This window comes from Lygodium microphyllum, chromosome 11 (assembly GCF_053477565.2).
Source record: "Lygodium microphyllum isolate KBCC chromosome 11, Lygodium_microphyllum_v1.1.10, whole genome shotgun sequence".
Classification (NCBI taxonomy): domain Eukaryota; kingdom Viridiplantae; phylum Streptophyta; class Polypodiopsida; order Schizaeales; family Lygodiaceae; genus Lygodium; species Lygodium microphyllum.
Genome location: NC_141145.1, coordinates 23,106,266 through 23,128,491, shown reverse-complemented (window position 1 = coordinate 23,128,491; position 22,226 = coordinate 23,106,266). Strand labels below are relative to the sequence as shown.

The following is a 22,226-nucleotide window of genomic DNA, read 5'->3' as shown; positions in this document are numbered from 1 at the left end:
ATGAGATTGATTTGGTGCATTGAAGTATTGGCTAAGAATGTAGACTAAATAGGAGAGGTCACGGTGGGTGTGGATGAGGCTTGAGCCATAAAAGTTTTCTAGATACCCTATAGTATTTATGTTTGTTGTCAAGAGGAGCATCTGAGTCCTTCATTAGCTTAAAAATTGGATCTAATAGAGTTTCCACAAGCCATACACCATGTTGGAAAAACCGATCTACAAACTAAAGGGTGTACTTCCGTTGTGACAGAAAAATACCCTAAAAGTACTACACAATCTCCATGCCCAAGAAGTAAGAGATAAGACCAAGATTAGTCATCTCAAAAGCATAGCTAAGTTGTGCCTTAATATGTGCAATAGTGGATGTGTTTAATCCCATGATCAATAGATCATATGTATACAAAAGCAAGTAGTTGATCCCTCTACACTAGATCATATGCATAAATTTGGATCATAAGACGAAGAATGAAAGTTTTGAGATTTGAGAAAATCACCCATTCTATGAAACCAAAATCAAGAAGCTTGCTTCAGTCCATAAAGAGCTTTTCACAAGTGGAGCATCTTGACTTCATGACTTGAAATCGAAAATTCTAATGGTGGGGCCACATAGACTTTCTCATCATCTAGATAGCCATTCTGAAACACAATTTTGACATATCCATATGAATGATTGACCAACTATGGTGAGCAGCCAAAGAAAGTAAGAGATAGAAAGATGTAAGCAAGGAGCAAAGGTCTCCTCATACTCGATACCATATTTTTGTTGAAACCCTTGCACCACTAGATATGCCTTGTATTCATCTAGGGTTCCATCAGCTTTGAGCTTAGTATGAAAAAATCCACTTCGTACCAATACCTTCTTATGAATTAGGTGATTAAAATATTCCAATTCTATTTATTCTCTTTGCAAAAGAAGTGATCAAGTTCTAAAGAATAGATCCGAACTAAAGTCCACCACAAAACAAGTCTAGAATTGACATTTGTATAGAGCATTTGCAAGAGGCCATTTATACAAAGCATTTGATCGAAGCCTCCTTTGTCCCTCTTGTTAGCATTTGATCTATGCCTCCTTTTTCCTTCTAGTTAGGATAAAATATTGTCCTACTCATGCTATGCTTAAGAATTATAAGCATAGAGTACAAACAGCTCATCACACAAGCCCCACTTTTTAAGACTCTTAGTACAACCCAAGTATGTGATGGCTCTTGGCACGAGTCGCTTGTTGTAAGGGCTCCCAAGTATAAGCTGTAATGGGCTCCTGGTAAATTCCACCAAGTACTCCAGCGTGGATTATCACTATTATGGTCCTCATGTGCATGAGAACTACCTCTCTAAGTTGCCATCTATGTTGTCACTTGTATGTGACTTTTTGTAAAGGGCATTGACATGTGCCCCTATGGGTTGTCCACTCGAGCATAACTAGACACTCAACCGTGTAAGCCCAAAGGCACACTCTCTCCATGAATACACTTGCTTTTTGTGTACTCTCTTAATTATCAGTCCTATACGCTTGTATCTACGGTGGAGAGGTCCAAAGCCCTCATGGGAGGGGTAGTGATACCTTCCCTATAGTGTCATAGTACAATGTACACACACACACACACACACACACACACACACACACACACACACACATAGTGCTTCTCTGTCTCGAGCTCTTGGTCACAGAGCTAACTCTCAAATGCCCCTACTATTGCATAGCCTCTTGCCAGCTCACAGCTTCCCCCTTTAGTGAAAATCTCAAGCTAGAGAAAGCGACTCCCAAGTATACATACTCTCTCACATCCTCCACCGCTTATCCCCCAAAAGTAAGTTGATACATAGATGGGATCATCCATGCTATTGAGGTGTTGGACACCATGACCTTTGGTCTTTCCAAGATCCATTGTGAGATCTCTATCTCTACAAAAGGCATGTGGTGCATCCAAGGGGCACTACAAGCCCTTGGGTGAGTTTGAAATGAGTACACACACACACACACACATAGAGGACTCTTGCAAGTACAAAAAGCTAATGCGGGATAATAGAATGAGTGGGATGTGATAGGAAAGTACAAAGCTAGGGCCTCAATATGTTGGCCTAGTTACACACCCAAACCTTTGACCCTTATTAATGTTAGGTGGTGTAAAAGATGTTCATAGATAAACATACACTCTAACATCCACTAAAGAGTGTTCACACTTGGAGGCATTAAATAATAAAAAACTAATAGAATTTTCTTTTCTCATTTTTTAAAGAAAAAACAAGTCTAGAATTCACCCACCCTTCTCCAACATTAAGATGTCAACATCACCCCACAGTCAAGTAAAGCATGTGTGAATCTACACTAGAACTCAAATATTGTCACCTTCCACAAACGTCCATGCATGAACAAAAAAGCAAACAAGATATCATATATACAAGGTCTGTATGTGCATAACAAGCAACCATCATACATGTCATAGCTAGATGTATGTGCTGTAAAACGTAAATAAGGAGGTTGGGGTTTCTCAAAATACAGTATTACTCTCCCACTTATCAAAAAGCAACAAAAATGTAGCCCAAGGCTGCATCACAGCACCACAAACTCCATAAGAATTAAAGATGCCATCAAAGGCACAGTTGCTGAACCCAACAAGATTCTCCAAGCTCCTATGGCTGCCACAGTGACAACAACTACTCTAATATATGTGTGACAACCGGCCATGAGCAACAATGTGCTCCCATCTGGACATAGCCTCCTTTAGATTCAAGCATGTGGTTATGCTTGGATCCCATCTGCAAATATGAGTAGCAGACACAGCAAACTAGTTGGACAGGAAAACAAAGAGAGACGCATATTCCACTCACATAATCTGGAAAGAAAATGAACACCAACTACTTGCTTCACTTAATTGAGTTGCCATATGAAGTGTCCTTTTGAGCCCCAAATTGATTCAACCTCCAATATACGTGACACCCAGATATTGAAATTTATAAGTGCAACATTAAATTGTATATTCTTTATGCTCACTCCTTAACATTGCTTGCAAGCCCCTCAATCACGAAAAATCATCTTATATTCTGGATACCAAAGATTGTTATTATACAAGAATTCTTGTATCTCTCATGCAGATCTTCCCATCTACCAAAAACCAAAGGATTCCTCGCTTGACTACAATTCTTAACAAGCAAGTTAAACCTGAATGTAATTGTATGTAGGTAGGTGCAGCATGTTATTAGTCCAATCGTATCCGAGTTCCCTACACTCACTGACACTTATACTTCTGACTAAAAGAAACACTTTAAACAAAGAAATACAAGTCCTCTAGTGGGCATAAAAATTGTAAATGCATGTTCCCAAAACATTCGACAAATATACATCAGAAGTTTTAAGCATACACTATGTAGGGGTGATTTCTATTTATCTATTGTTCATGTATATAGAGTGAAAAATATATGTATTTGTGGTATACTTATTAAAGCATGCATGCACATATGGACAAAATGTAATGAGATTAAGTAACCTTTTTGATGGCTCGAAGAAGGGTGCAATCTACACGTCTTTCATTACACGTTATAAGTAGCATGCATGGCTGCTCAAAGTGTTCCACTGTTTCGCCATGACTTGAAGAATCATCAGCTGGTCCTTGAAAATCTTGCACATCCTGAGATATCTTTCTTGCATCAGCTAGGATTACACTTTTTAGGGCATTAGATTCTTCTCCCAATTTAAGTTCAAGTATCTTGAATCCTGCCTTTATGATAAGACCTGTCTCTTTCACTTCTTTCATCACTAGCTCTGTGATTACACTTTCTTTGAAACACTTAATTGCAAAATTTTCAAGAGACTCCACCTCAGGGTAGATCACAAGCAACTGGCTTCCTGGTATGCCCTTCGACAAAAGAAGCTGAATAGAGTAAAATGTGTCTAGAGACAGGCCATAGATCACAAATGGTGTAGTTACTTCTGGTGTTTTGAAAAGGCTCGTACTTTCATCTAATAATACAGCAAGTTCATCCAATCTTACGATTCCCTTGCTTAAGCTCCCTTGAAGCTCCCATCGCATTTGATCTTGCAAACCTATAGAGAAAATCAGATAGTCATAGTCCAGGCTGCTTCCATCAGAAAGATGGATACACTTTGCCTTTCTGTCAAAGTCAACAACTGTACCAGCTACAACACTTACAAGGCAGTCAATTCCCAATGTTTCAAAACTGCTGAACCCATCCATGGCATCCAGGAACATCTTGCTTCTTACTGAGAGACCTTTGAAACCAAGTGGTGAAACTATTGTGAGGTTAGAAAACTTAAGCTTTACATTTGTGATGATCTTATGAAGACAAGCTGCTGCTGTTTGAGAGGCCCCAATGAAGACCATGCGAGAGTTCACCGTGATTCTGTACCTGCTAGTGAGATTGTGTGTCATTGCAAATAATGCACAGTTAAACCCAACATATTGTCCCCATTTGACAGTTTTTTCAGCGTCTGAAGTAGTTTGTTGTGTACTGCTGTAGACACTGGCTCTGAAGCTGGATCTTACAGGTGATTGAGTGGGCTCAGAAATCTGGCCCCAGGTGCATGGAGCTGACATGAATGTGTGCTGCCTACCAGGAACCAGAATCATGTCTTGAATCACATCTGGAAGGTCCTGAGATGAGAATACTGGACAGAATAGTACAGTTTTCCCCATTTGCCGCATAATTTCTCTTAGAAAAAACTTACGACAGTTCGCAAATATAGGATTTAGAACAAATAGGATGATGGTTGCATGGTTTGCTTTCTGCTGTTGGTTTAACCGCAGAAATGATTGAAGGTCAAAGTGGCTGATCAATGCTTCTGTTGGAGAGGTTGCTTCAACGAGAGCAAAGCCCACCACTTGTGATGGTAAAGCTGCCACGAATGTCATACCTGCAAGATTCTGTACATTTGAGGATTTTACTGAAAGATTTATCGTGAATAATACACTGAATTGCTAAAAGTTTTCTAAACTTACACCCTTTCCTTGCACATTCTACATAACTTGAAATCGTTTCACGATCTTTAAAACCTTGTAAAAGATCTTTTATATCTGCAGCATCTTGAGCATTTGCTGGATACACTGTAAAAGACTGGTGTATTCCAACTTGTTCAGTCTTTTATTTCACACAACCTTTGTCTTTATTTTGATTAAAGTGCTAAAGTAATTGAGGATATTTATATTAACAGACAGGTTAAAATTGCACGCATCATCTAAGGTTTACTGTTTTATCTCAGACTGTCTTGTTTCCTGGTTACAGAGACATGAAGCTCTCAATATACAGACATGCAGCACACTAGCTACAACATTCCTTCTTGAATGAAACATATAATTTCTAATGCATATGTAGAAGAATGGGACCGACTGTTGCCACCCCTTGTCACGATTGCTTTCACATGCTGCTAGGGCCCTCCTCGAGCCCTTTGCTCCTCCTTCACTCTCTCCTCCTCTTCCTCTTACTCACCTGGACCTGTCTGCTGCTTATCAGCCCACACGCTAGCCTGCACCTTTCTCAGCCTGCCCCCCTCACCTTCTCATCATCCCCCCCAACTCCTCCCCGGATGCAGCCAGCAACAATTCTTCTCTGTTTTTACTCTTCAATCCTGCCCAATTCTTTCCCCCACCTCTTCTTCCCCATGCCCCTTTTGGTCATCCTGGTTGCACAACACTCAATTATGCAGTCCCCTTCTTGGTAGTGGTGCTAAGCTACAAGGAGGATGGAGACCCTTAAATGGGAGGAGCTGGTTCCAATTGAACGTTACGAATTCCCAGAAATTTGAGGCTCTTATAGGTTAGGCTTCTCAAAGAAGGGGATGCAAGAGCAGAAGAAGGAAGACAAGAACAAGAAGAACAAGGAGCCTACTTGCCATATCTATGGCAAGACAAGTTCATAGTTGGCCTCCAATGAATTATCTCGGTTTTGTGCAAATCGAGGGATTCATCAGGAGTATACTAACACAAATAATCCTCAAGAAAACTGTATTTTGGAGTGGAAGAATAGAAGTGTGATTGAGATGGCTTGAACAATGATGGAGCATTGGCAAGCACCTCAATGTTTTTGGGCCAAAGCAACGGCGATCACAATTCATATTCTAAATCGGTCACCTACATTTGTTGTTACAAGTATGACTTCTTTTGAGGCGTATTTTGGCCTAAAGCCGGCTGTTTCCTATTTCAAGGTGTTTCGATGTGATGCCTATGTTCACATTCCAAAGAAACAGAGGGACAAGTGAAAAAGATTTATTCATCCCCTGGACAGGCATTGGCATGTCATTTCCTGTTGGGATAAAGGCCCGGTTTAACCTCCGTGTATAGTACATGCACATTGTACATGTAAAATCCACCCTTACGTGCCCTAAGTATAAATACATTTTATTCTTTGTGTACCAACACATTTTTCTTGGTATACTCATATCCCATCGTACTTTCACTCTGCTCTCTCGCTAACTCTCTCACCAACAATCACACTCTCACTCTCACTCCTCCTCGAACTTTTGCTATATCCAGCTGAGCTCCAACAACTGGTATCAGAACACGGGTTGTGCACGCTTCCCGAGATCAGGCAGAAGACGTGACAAGAGCTAGGCGATAGCAGGTTGACAAGAGGACAGTTGAGCCCTCAGTCCAAGCGACATGCAAACAAGTCGCAACCAACAACTGACCAGTCACCAACATGCAAGCGACGGTTGCAACGGGAGGGATGGGTCCAACGGGGGAAACCAGCGTGGCAACAGGCAGGCGACGACCAAGCGGGGAACCAATGACAGGCATCGCATCAGTCACGCGATCAGGCGGGGAACTAGCGACTGGCGTCACATCAATCATGCGAGGTCAATGGACCCTCCCTCCTCGTTATTTACATAAGGAATCAAAAAAGAATTCCTTCAATTTCAAAATTACCCCTTCTTACCAAGGATTCACGCGTGAAAGCACAGTTGTAAATTCTGTGCAAAATCGAGCCCGAAATTTGGGGTTTTTCCTAGATTTGACCTTGTTTATGCCCGTCAATGATTTTCTAGTCAGAAATTGTAGGCATTGCGTGTGATGACCCCGATTAATTTGGGGATTTTGCCAAATTAGTCAGAATTTTGCTTCTTTGAGAAAAATCTCTTGACATTGGATCCCAGAAATTTGGGGCTTTTCATGTATTGGGAAAATTTTCCTCAGCTGGGTCAGATTGGCTGACATTTATGCAATTTTGGACTTGAAATTTTAGGGGTTTGTGTAGAATTTGGTAAATTTCTGCATTTTTTCCCGTGTGGTGACTGGTTCATGTACAAACAATAGAGATTCATTCCTGGTTGAGGAAGAACAGCAGTGTTTTTGCTGGTTCAGCTTGTGCTTTTACAGTTCAGATGCATTTACTCTTGTGTTTGCGATAAAATGGCTACAACCTCTTCTAGTTCAGACATCAAGAGTTTGATGGAAATCAAACGGTTTAATGGTCATGGCTTTGACCTTTGGAAAGACCGTATGCAGGGCATTTTGTTCCTAAAGGATTGTGAGGATGTTTTGCATGAAGATAAACCCGGACTAATATCTGATGTAGATTGGGCCAGAGTAAATAAAAAAGCTGTGGTTTAATTAAAGATGGGTGTCACTAATGACATCTTGACAAACATTAAGGAGGGTTTAGATATAGGTTATGCAATATGGGAGAAGCTGAAAACTACCTATGAGATCACCACACTTGTTAATTAGGTGCATTTAATGTGCAAGTTGGTGAATATGAGACTGGATGAGTCAAAGCCTACAACTATTGAGCACTTGAGTGCATTTATAGGGATTCTAAATCAGCTCAAAGATGCAAATTTGGACTTTGATGATAAGTTAAGGGTGATCTTTTTGATCATAGCACTGCCTGACTCTTGGGAGACCTTGGTGGTTTCACTCAACAATAACTCCAATCTCTCAAATGATGGGGTGAAGGGTTCTAACTTGAATGAGAAATGCAAGACAAAAACAGAAGCAAGAGCAAAGGAAAGGAAAAGAGTGACATTACTTGCTATCACTGTGGTCGGAAGGGCCACAAGAAACCTAATTGCAGGCATTACAAGAAGGAACAAGAGAGAGAGAAAAATGTAGGAGATAAAAAGGAGGATAAGATAGATGCATTTGAGGCAACCAAAGGCAAGAAAAAGGCCAATGTGGCCTCTAGTGTGGTCATAGAGGAGCTTTCAGATACAGAGACTGATGTATTATGTGCAGTTGATTATGATGCCCTTATATGTCAAATGTAGGATATGCAGATTACCAAGGCTGATGTGATTGATGCACTTTTGTCAGTTGATGATGGTGTCACTCACACTTGGATTGTAGAATCTGGTGCCTGTCTCCATGTAACTCCTTGCTTGGAGTGTTTTGCTATGTTCAATGCAGGTAGTTATGGAAAGGTGTATCTTGGAAATAACCATGCTTGCAACATTGATGGGATTGGCACTGTACACTTGTCTCTAGACAATGGACAAGAGCTTGTGTTTAAAGATATCAAATATGTGCCTGGCATTAAAAAGAGTTTACTATCTGTTGGTCAGCTTGACTTGCATGGTTACACTACACTGTTTGGTGGTGGTTTGTGGGAAGTGAAAAAGGGTTTCATGTTGATTGCAAAAGGAACCAAGAAGGGCACTTTGTATTGTTTGCATTGTAAAGCCTTGAATGGCAAGTTTCTTGCGGTTGCTGAAATTTGCAGCCACTTGGAGTTATGGCATAAGAGATTAGGCCATATGAGCCAAAAAGGACTTAATGTCCTTACCTCTCAGAAGAGGGTTGATGGAAAAGGCTCTAAACTTGACTTTTGTAATGAGTGTCAATTTGGAAAGCAAATAAAAAATCACTTTTACTCTGGTGTCTCTCATAAGTCCAATGTCTTGGACTTAGTGCATTCTGATGTATATAGTATGCCCGTCAGATCGTTGGGTGGTACTTTTGTAATGAGTGTCAATTTGGAAAGCAAATAAAAAATCACTTTTACTCTGGTGTCTCTCATAAGTCCAATGTCTTGGACTTAGTGCATTCTGATGTATATAGTATGCCCGTCAGATCGTTGGGTGGTACTGCATATTTTATCCCCTTTATTGATGATTGTTCCAAGAAGATTTGGGTATACTTGTTGAAAAAGAAAAGTGAAGTGTTTGCTAGTTTTAAAACTTTTTATACATTTGTGACCACTCAAACAAGTAGAAAGTTGAAATGCTTGAGAACTGATAATGGGGGTGAGTTCACATCAATTGAATTCAAGTCCTTTTGTGACTTGCATGGAATTAAGAGGGAGCTTACAGCCCCTTACAATCCTTCTTCAAATGGGATGGCTGAAAGATATAATAGGCCTTTATGTGAAAGAGTGCGGTGCATGCTGTCCACTGCTATTCTCCCTCATGAATTTTGGGGAGAGACACTTAAAACCGTGGTTCACATTTGCAACCGCTCTCCAAACACGTCCTTAAATAATGGCATCCCCAAGGAGGTTTGGTCTAGTAAATCAGCCTCATATGACCATTTACGCATATTTGGCTGTGATGCTTTCGTGCATGTTAGAGATGAGTTGAGGAACAAACTTGACCCAAAATCCACCAAAGGCATTTTCATGTGCTATGGTGATGAGGGTGAATTTGGCTACAAAGTGTGGTTACCTCAGTCCAAGAAAATTATTCGCAGTCGTAATGTTGCATTTAATGAGGAAAATTTGCTGAAACGTACTTTAGCCTCTAATGAAGATATGAAAAATGTCAAATTTCAGAGTTTACAGCCACCTATTACTTTAGAAAATGAGCCTCATGGTGCTGTACCACATGCTGAAACTGATGATCAGCCGGTTATTTTTGAGCCAGATGATGATGGAGAACAAATAGGAGCACAAAGAGGTCATGGACAGCAAGATAGGCTTGCTGATTATGAAAATGCAGGTGCTGGTAATGAAAATGAAGGTGCTGTATAGCATGAACAGCATGCTGAAAATGGCTTACAGCAGCCAATAAATGCTGAAAATAATATACCTCCAGATGTAGACCCAATTCCTGAAAATGTTGATCATTGGGTACGTAGGTCTACATGCATAAGAAGGCAACCACAGATGCCATGGAGTCTCTCGGGAGGCCTTATCAGTCTTCTCCCCAAAGGGGGAGACAGGTTGGAGCTTTCCCAGTGGAGACCGATCACCTTATTGTCAGTGGCCTATAAGGCACTGGCAAAGATGATTGGTAGGCGACTACGCCCTATGCTTCTAGACATTACCCATGACACACAGACAGGCTTTGTCCAAGATAGGAGCATCCTCGACAATGTATTCACCTTCTTTGAGGCAACAGAGTAGGCCCAGAACAGTGGGCAGAGATTGGTCGTACTACTCCTGTATTTCAAGAAAGCTTATGACAGGGTGGACTAGGATTTCCTAGAGGGCACCATGGTGAGGTTGGGTTTCCCCTAGGCTTGGATTCGCGGGGTCTCCACACTCTACAAATTGGCCACCAGTAGGGTTCTCATAGGTGGTAGGCGGGGGGAGGAGTTTCGACTGAAGAGATCGATCCGGTAGGGTTGCTCCCTGGCCTTGTACCTGTTCCTACTCTTTGCAGAGGTGATGTCCCACTTCCTCAGGTCTCGGGTGTGCGGATTACGCAGTCTCCGCCTTCCCGTGAGGGAGGAGACTGAGTTGCTAGACTCACAGTATGCAGATGATATAGCACTCTACATTGAGGACGATGTGTTGATGCTGGAGAGAGAGAGGCTGACGTCCACTTGGGATTCAGATGGGTGAGTAGAGGGTAGACCGTCTGCTATCTAGGGTTCCAGGTGGGACTTGACATCACTCCTGCCCAGCAGTTTCTTCCAGTCCTCGACTCTATTTGGAGGAAGCTGACCTACTGGAGTACGGCTTGCCTCTCACTAGCAAACCAACCCCTAGTGGTTAATCAGGTCCTCCTAGCGATGGCCTGGTACATTGCCTCATGTTGGTGTTTCTCGTCATCTTGTGTAGGGCAGCTTCGCCGCTTGGTGCGGAACTTCTTATGGTCCGGGTCAGATAGCTCCAGAGATTCCAAGGCCAGATGAGATTGTCTCCTGCTAGAATAGGCGCCTATAGTAGTCGGTGGTGGCAATCTCCATCACCTCCTCTAGGCTAGAATGAGTCCTCCCATACTAATCTCGAAGGCTGCATATCTCCACTCCTGACGTGAGAGGCTGGTGTACCTGAAAAAACTCCTTGCACATTGTGTCCCCTTTCCTGCCCAGAAAGCTGCTAAGGCACGGAAGGAAAAATCCGAACGCCTGTCCTCAAGGCCAGCAATGGCAGCTCGCGCGCGCACCTCCTATGTCTGGAGGGTGGAATTCCCTAGTGCCTCTTGTAATAATCTTTGCGTGGCTGCAAGGTCCCGCCGAAGTGCTCTCTCCTCCTCCCAGCTCTACTGCCTGGCTTGTATGGCTGCCTCTTGGCAAATACTGCTCGACTCAACTAGGACTTCTGCAACCTCCTTTGCGATTCGATCCCTGTTGCCCCACTCCCTGGTCCAAATCTTCTCAATTTGTCTCATCACCTCCTTCCTCCTATAGATCGAGTCCGGGATCCGACAAAAAAGTGTGTCAAGGGTAGATACTGGAGGATCAAGTGTCAAGAGAACCAGGCAATGATCGGACAGGGTGGTTCCCACCAACTGCCCAATCTGGCCTCCGGGAGAGCATCCCCACTCTCCCACATAAAACCTATCCAACTGCTCCAGCAAGACACCACCTAGCCGCCTGTATCCCCAAGAGAAATCCAGTGACCTCTCCCTCCTATGGAAGGCAAGATCTCTCCAGGCATCACATGATCCTACTACCAGTAGGAAGACCTCCCATGCCTCCTGCTCCTCCCCAGTCATGCCCTGGTAGTTTTTGCCTCCGCCCTGCTAGTCCTCTAAAGCCTCCAAGTTGTTGAAGTCTCCTCCAACGATCCAAGAGTCCACCTCTGGGAGTCCATCCACAATCTCCACCCAGAACCTACTGCGTGCCCTAACCTCAATAGGGGCATAGACATTGAGGACTCCAATGCATGAGTCCCCAATATCCAATCTGATACATAGAACCCTCCCTGCCACTATAGTCCCGTGGTCTCGTACACAGGCGGTGAGACTTGGGCCAATAGAGGTAGGTGCATACGCCTCTACTCCTACCATGGGCACCGATGGTGTGCTCGCAATAGGTGTGCTCGCTGCTGCCCAGGAGAACCTTCCCTACCCTCTGAGCTTGGGTGGGAGTGAGCTTGTGCTCCTGTAGAAGCAAGATGTCGATCTGACCGGCAAGGGCAGGCTACAGCTATTGCCGAACAATCAACTTCCTGGAACCACGTGCCCCACTGTAGTGGAGGCTATTCACGTTTCAAGATGCAAGGTGTAAACTCATGGGGAGATCTGTGACTGACCGAACAGGCATCTGTTCGGCGTGGACTCTGCATATGAAGAAAAGGAGCTATGAGGCATGCGGATGCACTTCGCTGTCGGCCTGGATGGTGAACTCCATTCCCCCATGGTAGCCCTTGGACGTACCATGGGGATAATGGATCCACCTGGTGGTACCACCAAGGCATCAATCAACCAAGCTAAGAGGCAAGACTCCGTACACTGGTAGAAACGGGCCGCCTATGCCAAGGGCCACTCAATCACATCTGTTGGCGCTCTCCACTACGGGGGGGCTCGAAAGATAATGCTCAAATGAGGAACCTTGGCCCCTACCCACCAGTTGATGTCCATCATGCAACCCGGCGAGAAGAGTGTCAAGCCCTCTTCTCCCATCCACTGGGAGATGTGGTCAACCACCCGGCTCTTCACCTCCTCCTCTACTTGAGTCGTCATCCATCCTCCTGTGTGAGAGGTCTGATAATGCGCTTACCTATACTTCCCATCTTATAGTCGTTGTATTGGCTCACTTCATCCTTAATCCAAGTATATGCTCCTTTGCCTTTGATCTTACTTCCTCGTTGTGATGGAGAGGAGACACCCACGATGAGCTCAAGGAGATGAAGAGAAGAAAAAGGCTTCTCGTTCCACATCCCTTGCCCTCTCACACTCTCAACTTACACACTCGCTCTCGAAGGCACTCACCAAAGAGATGGGATGGGGAAGAAGAAGATAGGATGCAAGGAGCTTTGCATAACCATATCCCTTACTCCACACATACTCCCACAATCTCTCTGCTTCACTCTTCACTCTCAAGGCACAAGAGTTGCAAGAAATCAAGAGAGTAAAGTTTGCACACACATGAATAGCTTGTTCCATTAGTTTTGTTCCTTTTTATACATAAATTCTGGGGCTAGGGTTTTCCCATCCCCCTTGGGCATCCTGCCCATTTTTGTGGCCTTTTAACCACACATGTATCTTATTCTATATTCCTAGACCTTAGTCTTTTTCAAAAAATTGGCTAATACATGTTATAACCTCAAAGTGCCATTTGACCGATACAATTTGCATGGGAGGAGGCCCAGCTCTCAACAAAACATCTAATGATTTTTACAAATATTGTTCTCTTCTCAAAAAATTGTTGGCCCTTTTCTCCTTGCAGTTAACATTCTATAACTTTATTATTCTTGTAGACCAACATAAAATACCAAGAGAAAGGACCCATACAAAAGAAAAAACCACAAAGGACCTTAACAGCACATGAAATGAGTTAAGCCACATAGATAAAGAAGAAACCTTACAGGGTAAAGTGACTGCCGATGAAGTAAATAAAGTTCCAAACTACTTTGTGTTGCCATCTCCTTTTGGGATGAGCCTTTCAAGGAGATGGATGTGAAGTAATGAAGGAAGGCAGGAGCAGGTTTGTTGAATGGCAGAGGAAGTAGACAGTAATCCATTCCATAATGCTGTTTTTTTTTCATTAGCATTAGCATATCAGTACCCTTGCATAAAAAGAGTTTTCAGTTATCTGATTGTTCATTTTCTCATGAAATTAGCTTTTACTTCCATATTCTTACCATGAAAGCAGAAGAAAGGAGGTCAGCAGCTCCATTTGTATGCTCATCTTCCAGGCAAAACATTGTTATCTGGAAAGCGTTGATGAACTTCTTTGCTGTAGCTTTCCCACTAACTTGAAATCTTTCAACTATCCCTTCTGAAGATCCATATGACAAAGTAACAAATTTGGTAAGAAACAAAATTTACTAAACCTAGGTCATGCATTGACTGCCAAGGTAGCAAATGAGTTACCGGGAGCAAGCACATCATTGACCACAGAAGAACCAGGTTCACGCTTGTCATTTTCTGCTCCATTAAATTCAGTATTGTTAAGCAATGTCTGCGCATGATCCTGCTCATACAAAGGTTGACCATTTGAGAACAGTTTATGACAAAAATATACAATCGAATAATGTACTTTTGACTTCCTTACATGGATGAAGAAAAAAATGGATATCAAAAGTGTGGGACGGTTCAATTCTGAGATTTACCGGGGAAATTATCAACCCATCATAGGTTTCAAGGTCAAACTGGCGCAAAAAGTTGGTATCCATTTTACTTGTCAAGGCGGCCATGCCAACTAGCTTATTTTCAAACTGCAGTAATGCACATTTCAGCTTCAATTCATAGAGAAGACATCACCAAGAAACATAAAAAACTTTTCCTTACTTGCCTTTGAGATCTTTAAAGCAAGATATGGAAGGAATAGGCTTACTATTCATACTTACAATGCAGTATTAAAATATCCTGGCAGCTAATTGGAGTATAAATGTTAGAAGCTGATGCATGATGGAATAAAATGAGGTGAGTAAAAGTGTGGACAGAAGTAATGACAACAGATCTGTGTGTTTTTAGAGTGTGTGATGGAGTTGAGATGGCTGCCTCATCTGCAAGCCTCCTGGCAAGCTCACTGGCCTTCCTGCCCTGAATGTTTGCTATGTCTTCCCACATGTGCCTGCAGCCTGTTTACCTTGGTCCTAAGCTCCTTCCCTGCTATTCAATGCTTGTCCTGCTTTAGTTCATGCTTTAGCCATATGACTGCAGACAGCCTGCTGCCTTGCAGCTGATACAGGCAGGAAGGAATGTATCACAGAATATACATTAATAATGTAGAAGAAACTCAAAGGGTGGTATTGAAGGCTACATATAGGCTTCAGTATTAGGTCAAATAAAAGCACAAGAACTACAGCTCTTGCTAAGGGCTAAAAAAAAAGCTTCGGTTTTTTAACCTCTCTCTCTTCATGGCCATAAAGGCTAGACAATATGCCATATTTGAGCTCTTGATGATCAGGATCTTCTTCCATTTCTTATCACCAATAAAGGCTTCTCTTCAAGCCCATTTATCTCATACTTCCTATCTATGGCATGTTGTATATGGGCTGCAGAATCTTCTCTTTCATGTATTTGGTGACAGCTGTATTGTGACTATGTTTTGCCACGATAGTTTAGTGACCTTAGATTTATCTAGCAAATGTTTTATGGTTCTTGATCTCATGTTTATGATATGTGTACGAGCTTCATGGATCAATATGCATTACACAGTGCTTAAGTTCTTTTCTCTGACACTCCTGAGTTAGGGGTCTCTTATGGGTGGTTGGGATGGTCTCAAGGCTTGAGATGATAGTGGAGGTGGTGAATTTTTGCACTGATGGACTTCCCGGAGCCTTATAAAATACTGAAATTTGGGTTTGGGCTTCCAGAAACTTCCAAAAAATCTTCAAAATTTTGGTGATAAATTTTACCTTCACTCACAGACTAACTTGAGAACGTGACAAGTCACTAGAAAGTGACATAAGCCTGTGAGATGAACCTTGTGCTGGTCTGCAGAGGCCATCAGTCCTAGTCTTCTCACCACCTGCATATTTGCCATTTCCTCCACTCTCTCTCCACCTGTTTTGTAATGACTTTGAACAAACCTGCCACTTCTCCATAAAGCTGAAATAAAATAGATGGCAGCATCAGTCGCCAGCAAGCTGGCACGTCACTTGCCCCCTTGGTCAACCGTCTTCCCTCTCTCTACTGCCTGGCCACTTGGTGGTGCCAACCAATCCAGTTAAACAGGCATTTCCTCCACCTCCCTGATGAAACAGCCACTGGTCTCATATTGTACACTCTCTCATGGAGGAGCCTAACATTAATATTGCAAGAACCCAGCATAAACAATACCTCAATCCAGAGATGTATCCCATGCATCTCATGCATCACGTATATCTCATACATCTCATGTATTTTGTACTAACGTATAGTTTCAAGGCCATGGTACAAACTATAGACATCTAGACACCAATCTACAGTAACTAGTACACTAAATAGTGACCTTCAAGATAAAAATATTATGAGCATGATACCAAAGTACATCCAAGATCACTAGATATCTTAGCTAGTCCAACCCAGGGGAGCAGAGGTTCTACCTTCTCCTTGAGTATTTGTCAATACTATGGACCCCCTGCTTTGTTGAGTTTGAATGAACACGATCCAATGTCGAGTCCAACTGAAATGCATTGATGTAAAGCAGTAACACTTGAGGATGATCTTCTAGGTCACCCTCCTCTATCTATTTCACATCCATAGTTTAATATTTATGAAATTTCACCGAGTGGTGCTTGGAAACTTGTAACCTTCCTTTCCTTATGTGCCAATATCTACTCTTGTACCAAGGTCCATCTAGTTCATCAACCTCAAGATGAGCCTTATTAGATATCCTCCGGCACATCCACATGGAATGGTCTCAACAATTGACATGAAAGGCATTATGCATTTTCCAATGCAGAGGTAATTTCAGTATAAGCCACATCAGTGACCTTTTCTAACAACCGAAATGGGACATAATACCACATACTCAACTTTGGATACAAATGCTCCTTGCCTTTCATCTTTTTAGCCTTGTTTCTTCAAAATGTAAAAGCATCCAATCACCCTCTACAAATTCCAACGAATGCCAATGGCAATCTACTACCCTCTCTTGCTTATCCTATGATCTTTGAAGAGCATGTCTTACTTTCTGATAAGTAACATCCACGCTCCCCACATAGATATTATCCTTAGTTTGCATGATGGGTGGAACCTTTTTACCACCTTCTACATTATCAAATGTTGCTTTGCTAGCAGAGCTATGCACTGTCTTGTACAAGCAAGAGAATGATAATGTACACTATGTTTGCTAATAAGAAGAGCTTCAAAAAGAGGTGTTGTAGTGAATTTATGTGTGTACTACCCTATAAAACAGCAGTGAGAGCAGAAAAAATTTGAGAGCTTTAATGATAATGAAGTAGAGGATAATGGTGAAGATGTTGTGACTAACTTTGGGGCTATCTTCAGGTATTTTGCACATGAATTTATAGCAAGAAAATCTGATGTAGAATGAGAGGAAATTAGCTCTTTTACAAAAGAAAGATAGGCTTAGTGCAAAGCAGGAAAGTAGAGTAGCAAAAGGTAAGTATCAAACCATGTTTCATGAAATGGGATGAATTTTGGGACACTTGGAGGCTTGAATGAAAAGTATCCTGACACTTGTTCCTTCTTTATGGATTTCCTTTCTTAGCTAAGAATTGTCACGAATTAGAATAGTAAGAACTATCAGAAAATAGAATTACTATTTTTTGAACACCATCCCTATTTTTTTAAAATTAGTGTTTTTATGCCAATCCAATGCTCCCAAAATTTAGGGACCTAGAATCAAGGATCCCCAAAATTTTAGAGACCCCCATTCCCAATTATGGGTGCTATGTGAAAGCTCATTCTAAGTACATTACAAAAGTAGTCCTAGAATCCACATATGAGTTTTCCTATGCAAAAATAGACTTACTATATTTTTAATGGCATCCCTATTTTTTAGGATTAGTATTTTTTTACCAATCTAAGGCTCCTAAAATTTAGGGGCCCAATTATGGGTGCTATGTTAAAGCTCATTCTGAGTACATTACAAAAGCAGTCCTAGAATCCTCATATAAATTTTCCTATGCAAAGACATATGCATTCTAACTTTCAGTCTATAGATTCACATTGTACAAACCTCTCATGATCATGTTATCTTGCTATTGTAACTTCTATTCTAATAGATCTAGCCTGCACTCCAAGGCATTAATCCTTTCTATGTGTGAGTTTGACCCTAATATGCTCCAGTTTTAGTCACAAGCAACCAATTAGATCATGTAGGTGAAAGTGTGCACTATCTTTCTTGTAGCCCATTGTGTGGTTCCATCATAACATGTGGCCACTCATTCAAATTCTTTTCTATTGTGTTGTGACATTCTAGATGTGTGATTTGATTTTCTATTAGCTCCATGTAACTTATTGAGCACTTATATAGTTGGATTTTTCTTCCAAGTAATATGACTAGCCACATCTTTTTCATTTCTATTCAGCTCCATGTTAATTTTTTAGTGTTTGAACTTAGTTGTATTTTTCTTCTAAGTAATATGTGTGCAATGGTGGACCTAGAGCCTATGCCCAGCCAAGAAGTATTCAAGCCTATAGCATCAGTCTCAGATGTGAAAGCTTAATTGTAGTCTCATAGGGCAGTACATTTGGAAGGCCTGGCGCAAGCTGACACTGAATGAAGAAAGCCTTTCTGTATATGCCACTCTAGTGAAGATCTGGTCGTCCATCATTGATTCCCTCTGAGGCCACTAGAAGCAGTGGCAAAGAGAGACACAGCATCAATAAGAACTTCATTAATTATTCCTTCATACCTAGGGTTACCTTACATAACCCATTTTTCACACTACAAAATGGTAACCCTTGGTGGAGTTATATCCAAACCACTATGGCTCCTGTCCCCCATTCCACCCAAAAAACCCTGAAAGGCCTTGTATATATTTCATTTGATTTACATTCAAATCCAGCTTGAATGTAGAACACTTGTATTTCATTGCATTTTCTTCTATGTAATGTAAGCAGCCACGTTTTACTTTGCAAAAAATAACAGAAAAGGCTAGAAACTATACAAAGCTTCACACAGTAGATATATAACAGAGCCTATGAGCTGTTCAAGTTGTTGCTCCAATGGGTGTGAGAATTGCCCTTATATGGCCTTTATAGGGGCAGCTTTTCTTCCATATGCATTGGCGTGTTTCTTTTTTGTTTTTTAAAGCTTTTTTCCATTTTGTCTTCCTTGGCTTTTCTCTTTAAATAAAGACTTGTAGCTTTAAGCTAGAAACTAGACAAAGCTTCGCATAGTAGATATATAACAGAGGGTATGAGCTGTTCAAGTTGTTGCTCCAATGAGTGTGAGAATGCCCTTATATGGCTTCTATAGGGGCAGCTTTTCTTCCATATGCATTGGCGTGTTTCTTTTTTGTTTTTTAAAGCTTTTTTCCCTTTTTTCTTCCTTGGCTTTTCTCTTTAAATAAAGACTTGTAGCTTTAAGCTTAAAACTTCATCCATGAAAACATCAAAGAAAAGGGTCAGCACAGAACCTTTTCAAAGCTCCCTCCTAATTTTCAAATTTGATCACTATTGTAAATCACAACATTGTTGGGAGTTTGGGCTCACATTCTCATTTGGACCAAATAGTTAAGTCCACATCACTCATAAATACCATGAGTTTTTTGTCATGTGTTTTTGTTTAAGTAATGCCCAAGTTACTTTTATAACGCTTACAAATAGATTTTTGAAACCTTAATTGGGGTGGCTAGTTGGTGTCTTTCTCAATGGCGTAGTTGTATGTATAAATCTAGGTAAAAAGACACGATTCATTTGCAAAAAATGTTTGATTTACTATGTAAACATGCTTTGAATCATAGTTAAGTGTGTGTGCTTTATAGGAAACTGAGTCATTTAATAGGTTTGGAGGTTTATATGATTGATTATTTGCAAAAAAAGTGATGACCATAAAGTCTGATTTTTCACAGCAGACAAAAGTTGTGCTAAACTCTAATCAGTTTACCTCAGCTACAAGTACTTTGTCATTTTCGTCTTGGGCTGCAATAAGACGAGCCAAGGAATAGGGGTACTCTGGAGCAGCTGAATCAGGAACCTGAGCAAGTGCAGCCCCCTGTTTGTGAGCTTTCTCAATTATGGGTATGAGATAGTCATAATTCTCCACAACAGCCTTTCTGATATTGAATGTAGGAAGAACTGTACTGGCCATTCAATCCATAAAACATCTTTAATATACTTTGACAATGTCAAAGTAAATTCCACTAAGGCTTCTTTACTTATATTTATTCCAGTACAAAGCATCTAGTAATACAATGGTGTTTTTAATAATGTCAAATTCTGGTATCCAGTAATCCAAACGTGACTTTACTAATATCTAGTTCCAGACAAATGTATCTACAGTAGTCCAAAGGTTTAGCTATTGATATCTAATGGCAATAGAGAGTATGCTTCAATCATGGGAAGCTCAAAATGGTGACCTGCACCGAAAATTTGGCATGAAACACTTGCACGCGACAGAAACCTTTTGGCTTGCTACTTTATACGTATCTGTTTTACTTATGCAAATGCAAGCTTTTGACACAAGTTCCCCAAAAAGTATCCGTATTTTTCAATTAGTGTTACTTCCCGTTAACATCTTCCTTGTGACTTTATAAACTGTCAATTAGTTAGTTTTTGGATTGCGCCTGCAATATCTCATTCTTTGTCCAGGATGTGTCATGTAGGGCTGGCACCCTTGGATTTTGAAAAGAACTTGAACTATATGGTACCTAATGTCTACATTTTCAAATGTGATTAGAAATCATTTATTGTCCTCATTATGGATATTCAGTGATTACAGGATTGACTGTGTGATTGAAGGTTTCAGGGATGCTTATTCAATAGTTTTACACATGGAAAGTATTTATGTTATTGAAGTTTAGTTCATCTAACAAGATTTATCTATTTCATCTCTGACAACATTAGACTTCAGGGGCTAAAAACATTCAATCATCTCAGAGCTGATACTGAAATATTGATTCCATCCCAAATGTATGCTAACTATTTTGGGCACCTACTCCTCCGAACAGAAGCTCTCCCGTAAAACTTGGAACACTTAGACAAGACCTTGAGACCTCTAAGATAACCACAGGATCAGTAATCAATTCCATCTCTCACAGAGGAGTTTTTTTCCTCTTCTTTTTTCTTTTTCTTTTTCTTTTCTTTGCACATACAGATGGAACTTTTAAAATCCTTGTTACAAATTTTTTTTTGTACTTGATGATACATTAATGGGGTATTCACAAGTTGAATAGCAAAAGGGTGTGCTTTATTCATGAGAAACATACAAATAAGCATGAAGGGATTTTTAAATTAGGCCATGAACACACATAATACAGAGGGTTTACATATAGTGAATCCATCAAGTCCTTTGGTTATGGTACAAATAAGTATATGCAGCAAGCTTTCAATTCTTTTAGTTAGTGTGGATTTCAAAATGTCATTGCTTGTTAAATAGACAATTATTGTGGTTGGAGCTATAGTATTGTGTCCTGAAAGATGTTTGCTAGCAGAAATAAAAACCAAACCACTGTGTCCACTGAGCACCCACAACCATGAATAATTTATTCTTAAGGAGAAACAAAAGAATCCTAAAGATTTGTCTTAAAAGTACCATCTTATCTCTCAAAGGATCCACAAGCAACTTGTTTCCTATTTAAACTAAATGGAGAAACAAAATCGCTAATAGAAAGAACCATTTGAGGACCCATAACCTAGTTATTATCAAGAGAAATAAAAGGAGCCCTAAGATTCATCTTAAAGTACCATCATGTCTCTTGAAATGGATCCCAAAGGTTATGGCCTAGCAGTTAAAACATGGGCTTGTACTATTGAGGGTGAGGGCTACCACCGATAGTCCATTACAGCTCTATTCACATGGTGCATCAGTATAAGCTGGGGCTTTTGCCGTGCTCGAACAGTCAGCTAATCCTCCACTTTGGCAGCCTCAACTCACAAGGACCTTGCTGCCAAAAAGGTTCATTATTCATTCACCTTACAAGTTCCCCTTTCTAACAACAGTAGCATGGCTCTTGTCCCCCACTCTCTCATCTTATACGGGAAGGGTGGCCCCCCCTTGTGGGCATTCCAATCTTTTTGTTGTCTCAAGAAAAACAAAGGAAATGATATTGGACTCCCCGTGACTAAAGAGGATAAAATATTAGACCAATAGCTAAGGGGGACAAAAAAGAGGTTAATAATAGTACACAAAGAAACCAAGAGAAAAGAGCTCGATAGTAGAGTTGAAGATAAGTCGTGTCTTATACAAGGCCTCTTTAGGCAGTTTGAGCCAATGGCAAGAAGCTAAGATGGAGAGTATATTAGCTGAAGTAGTTGCTACTAAGGTTTGGTCCCTATTGAAATCAAGCTAACATCTTAGGTGTACCACTTTCTAAGCTCCCACCTT

General features: G+C 41.1%; 1 protein-coding gene across 2 annotated transcripts in view; it reads right to left on the bottom strand.

The window, feature by feature from the left end:
* LOC148028619 (cilia- and flagella-associated protein 61-like) overlaps window positions 1-22,226 on the bottom strand; it is a 142,970-nt gene that overhangs the window by 17,358 nt on the left and 103,386 nt on the right. The window contains exons 5-11 of one of the 2 annotated variants that reach the window (XM_087687417.1): window positions 19,788-19,983; window positions 14,392-14,496; window positions 14,153-14,252; window positions 13,921-14,057; window positions 13,645-13,809; window positions 4,956-5,070; window positions 3,486-4,870 (exon numbers count right to left, since the gene is read on the bottom strand). In XM_087687417.1, the coding sequence (XP_087543543.1) occupies window positions 3,486-4,870; window positions 4,956-5,070; window positions 13,645-13,809; window positions 13,921-14,057; window positions 14,153-14,252; window positions 14,392-14,496; window positions 19,788-19,983 (2,203 nt within the window). The remainder of the gene's footprint in view (window positions 1-3,485; window positions 4,871-4,955; window positions 5,071-13,644; window positions 13,810-13,920; window positions 14,058-14,152; window positions 14,253-14,391; window positions 14,497-19,787; window positions 19,984-22,226) is intronic. The other variant, XM_087687418.1, reaches the window with a different exon arrangement.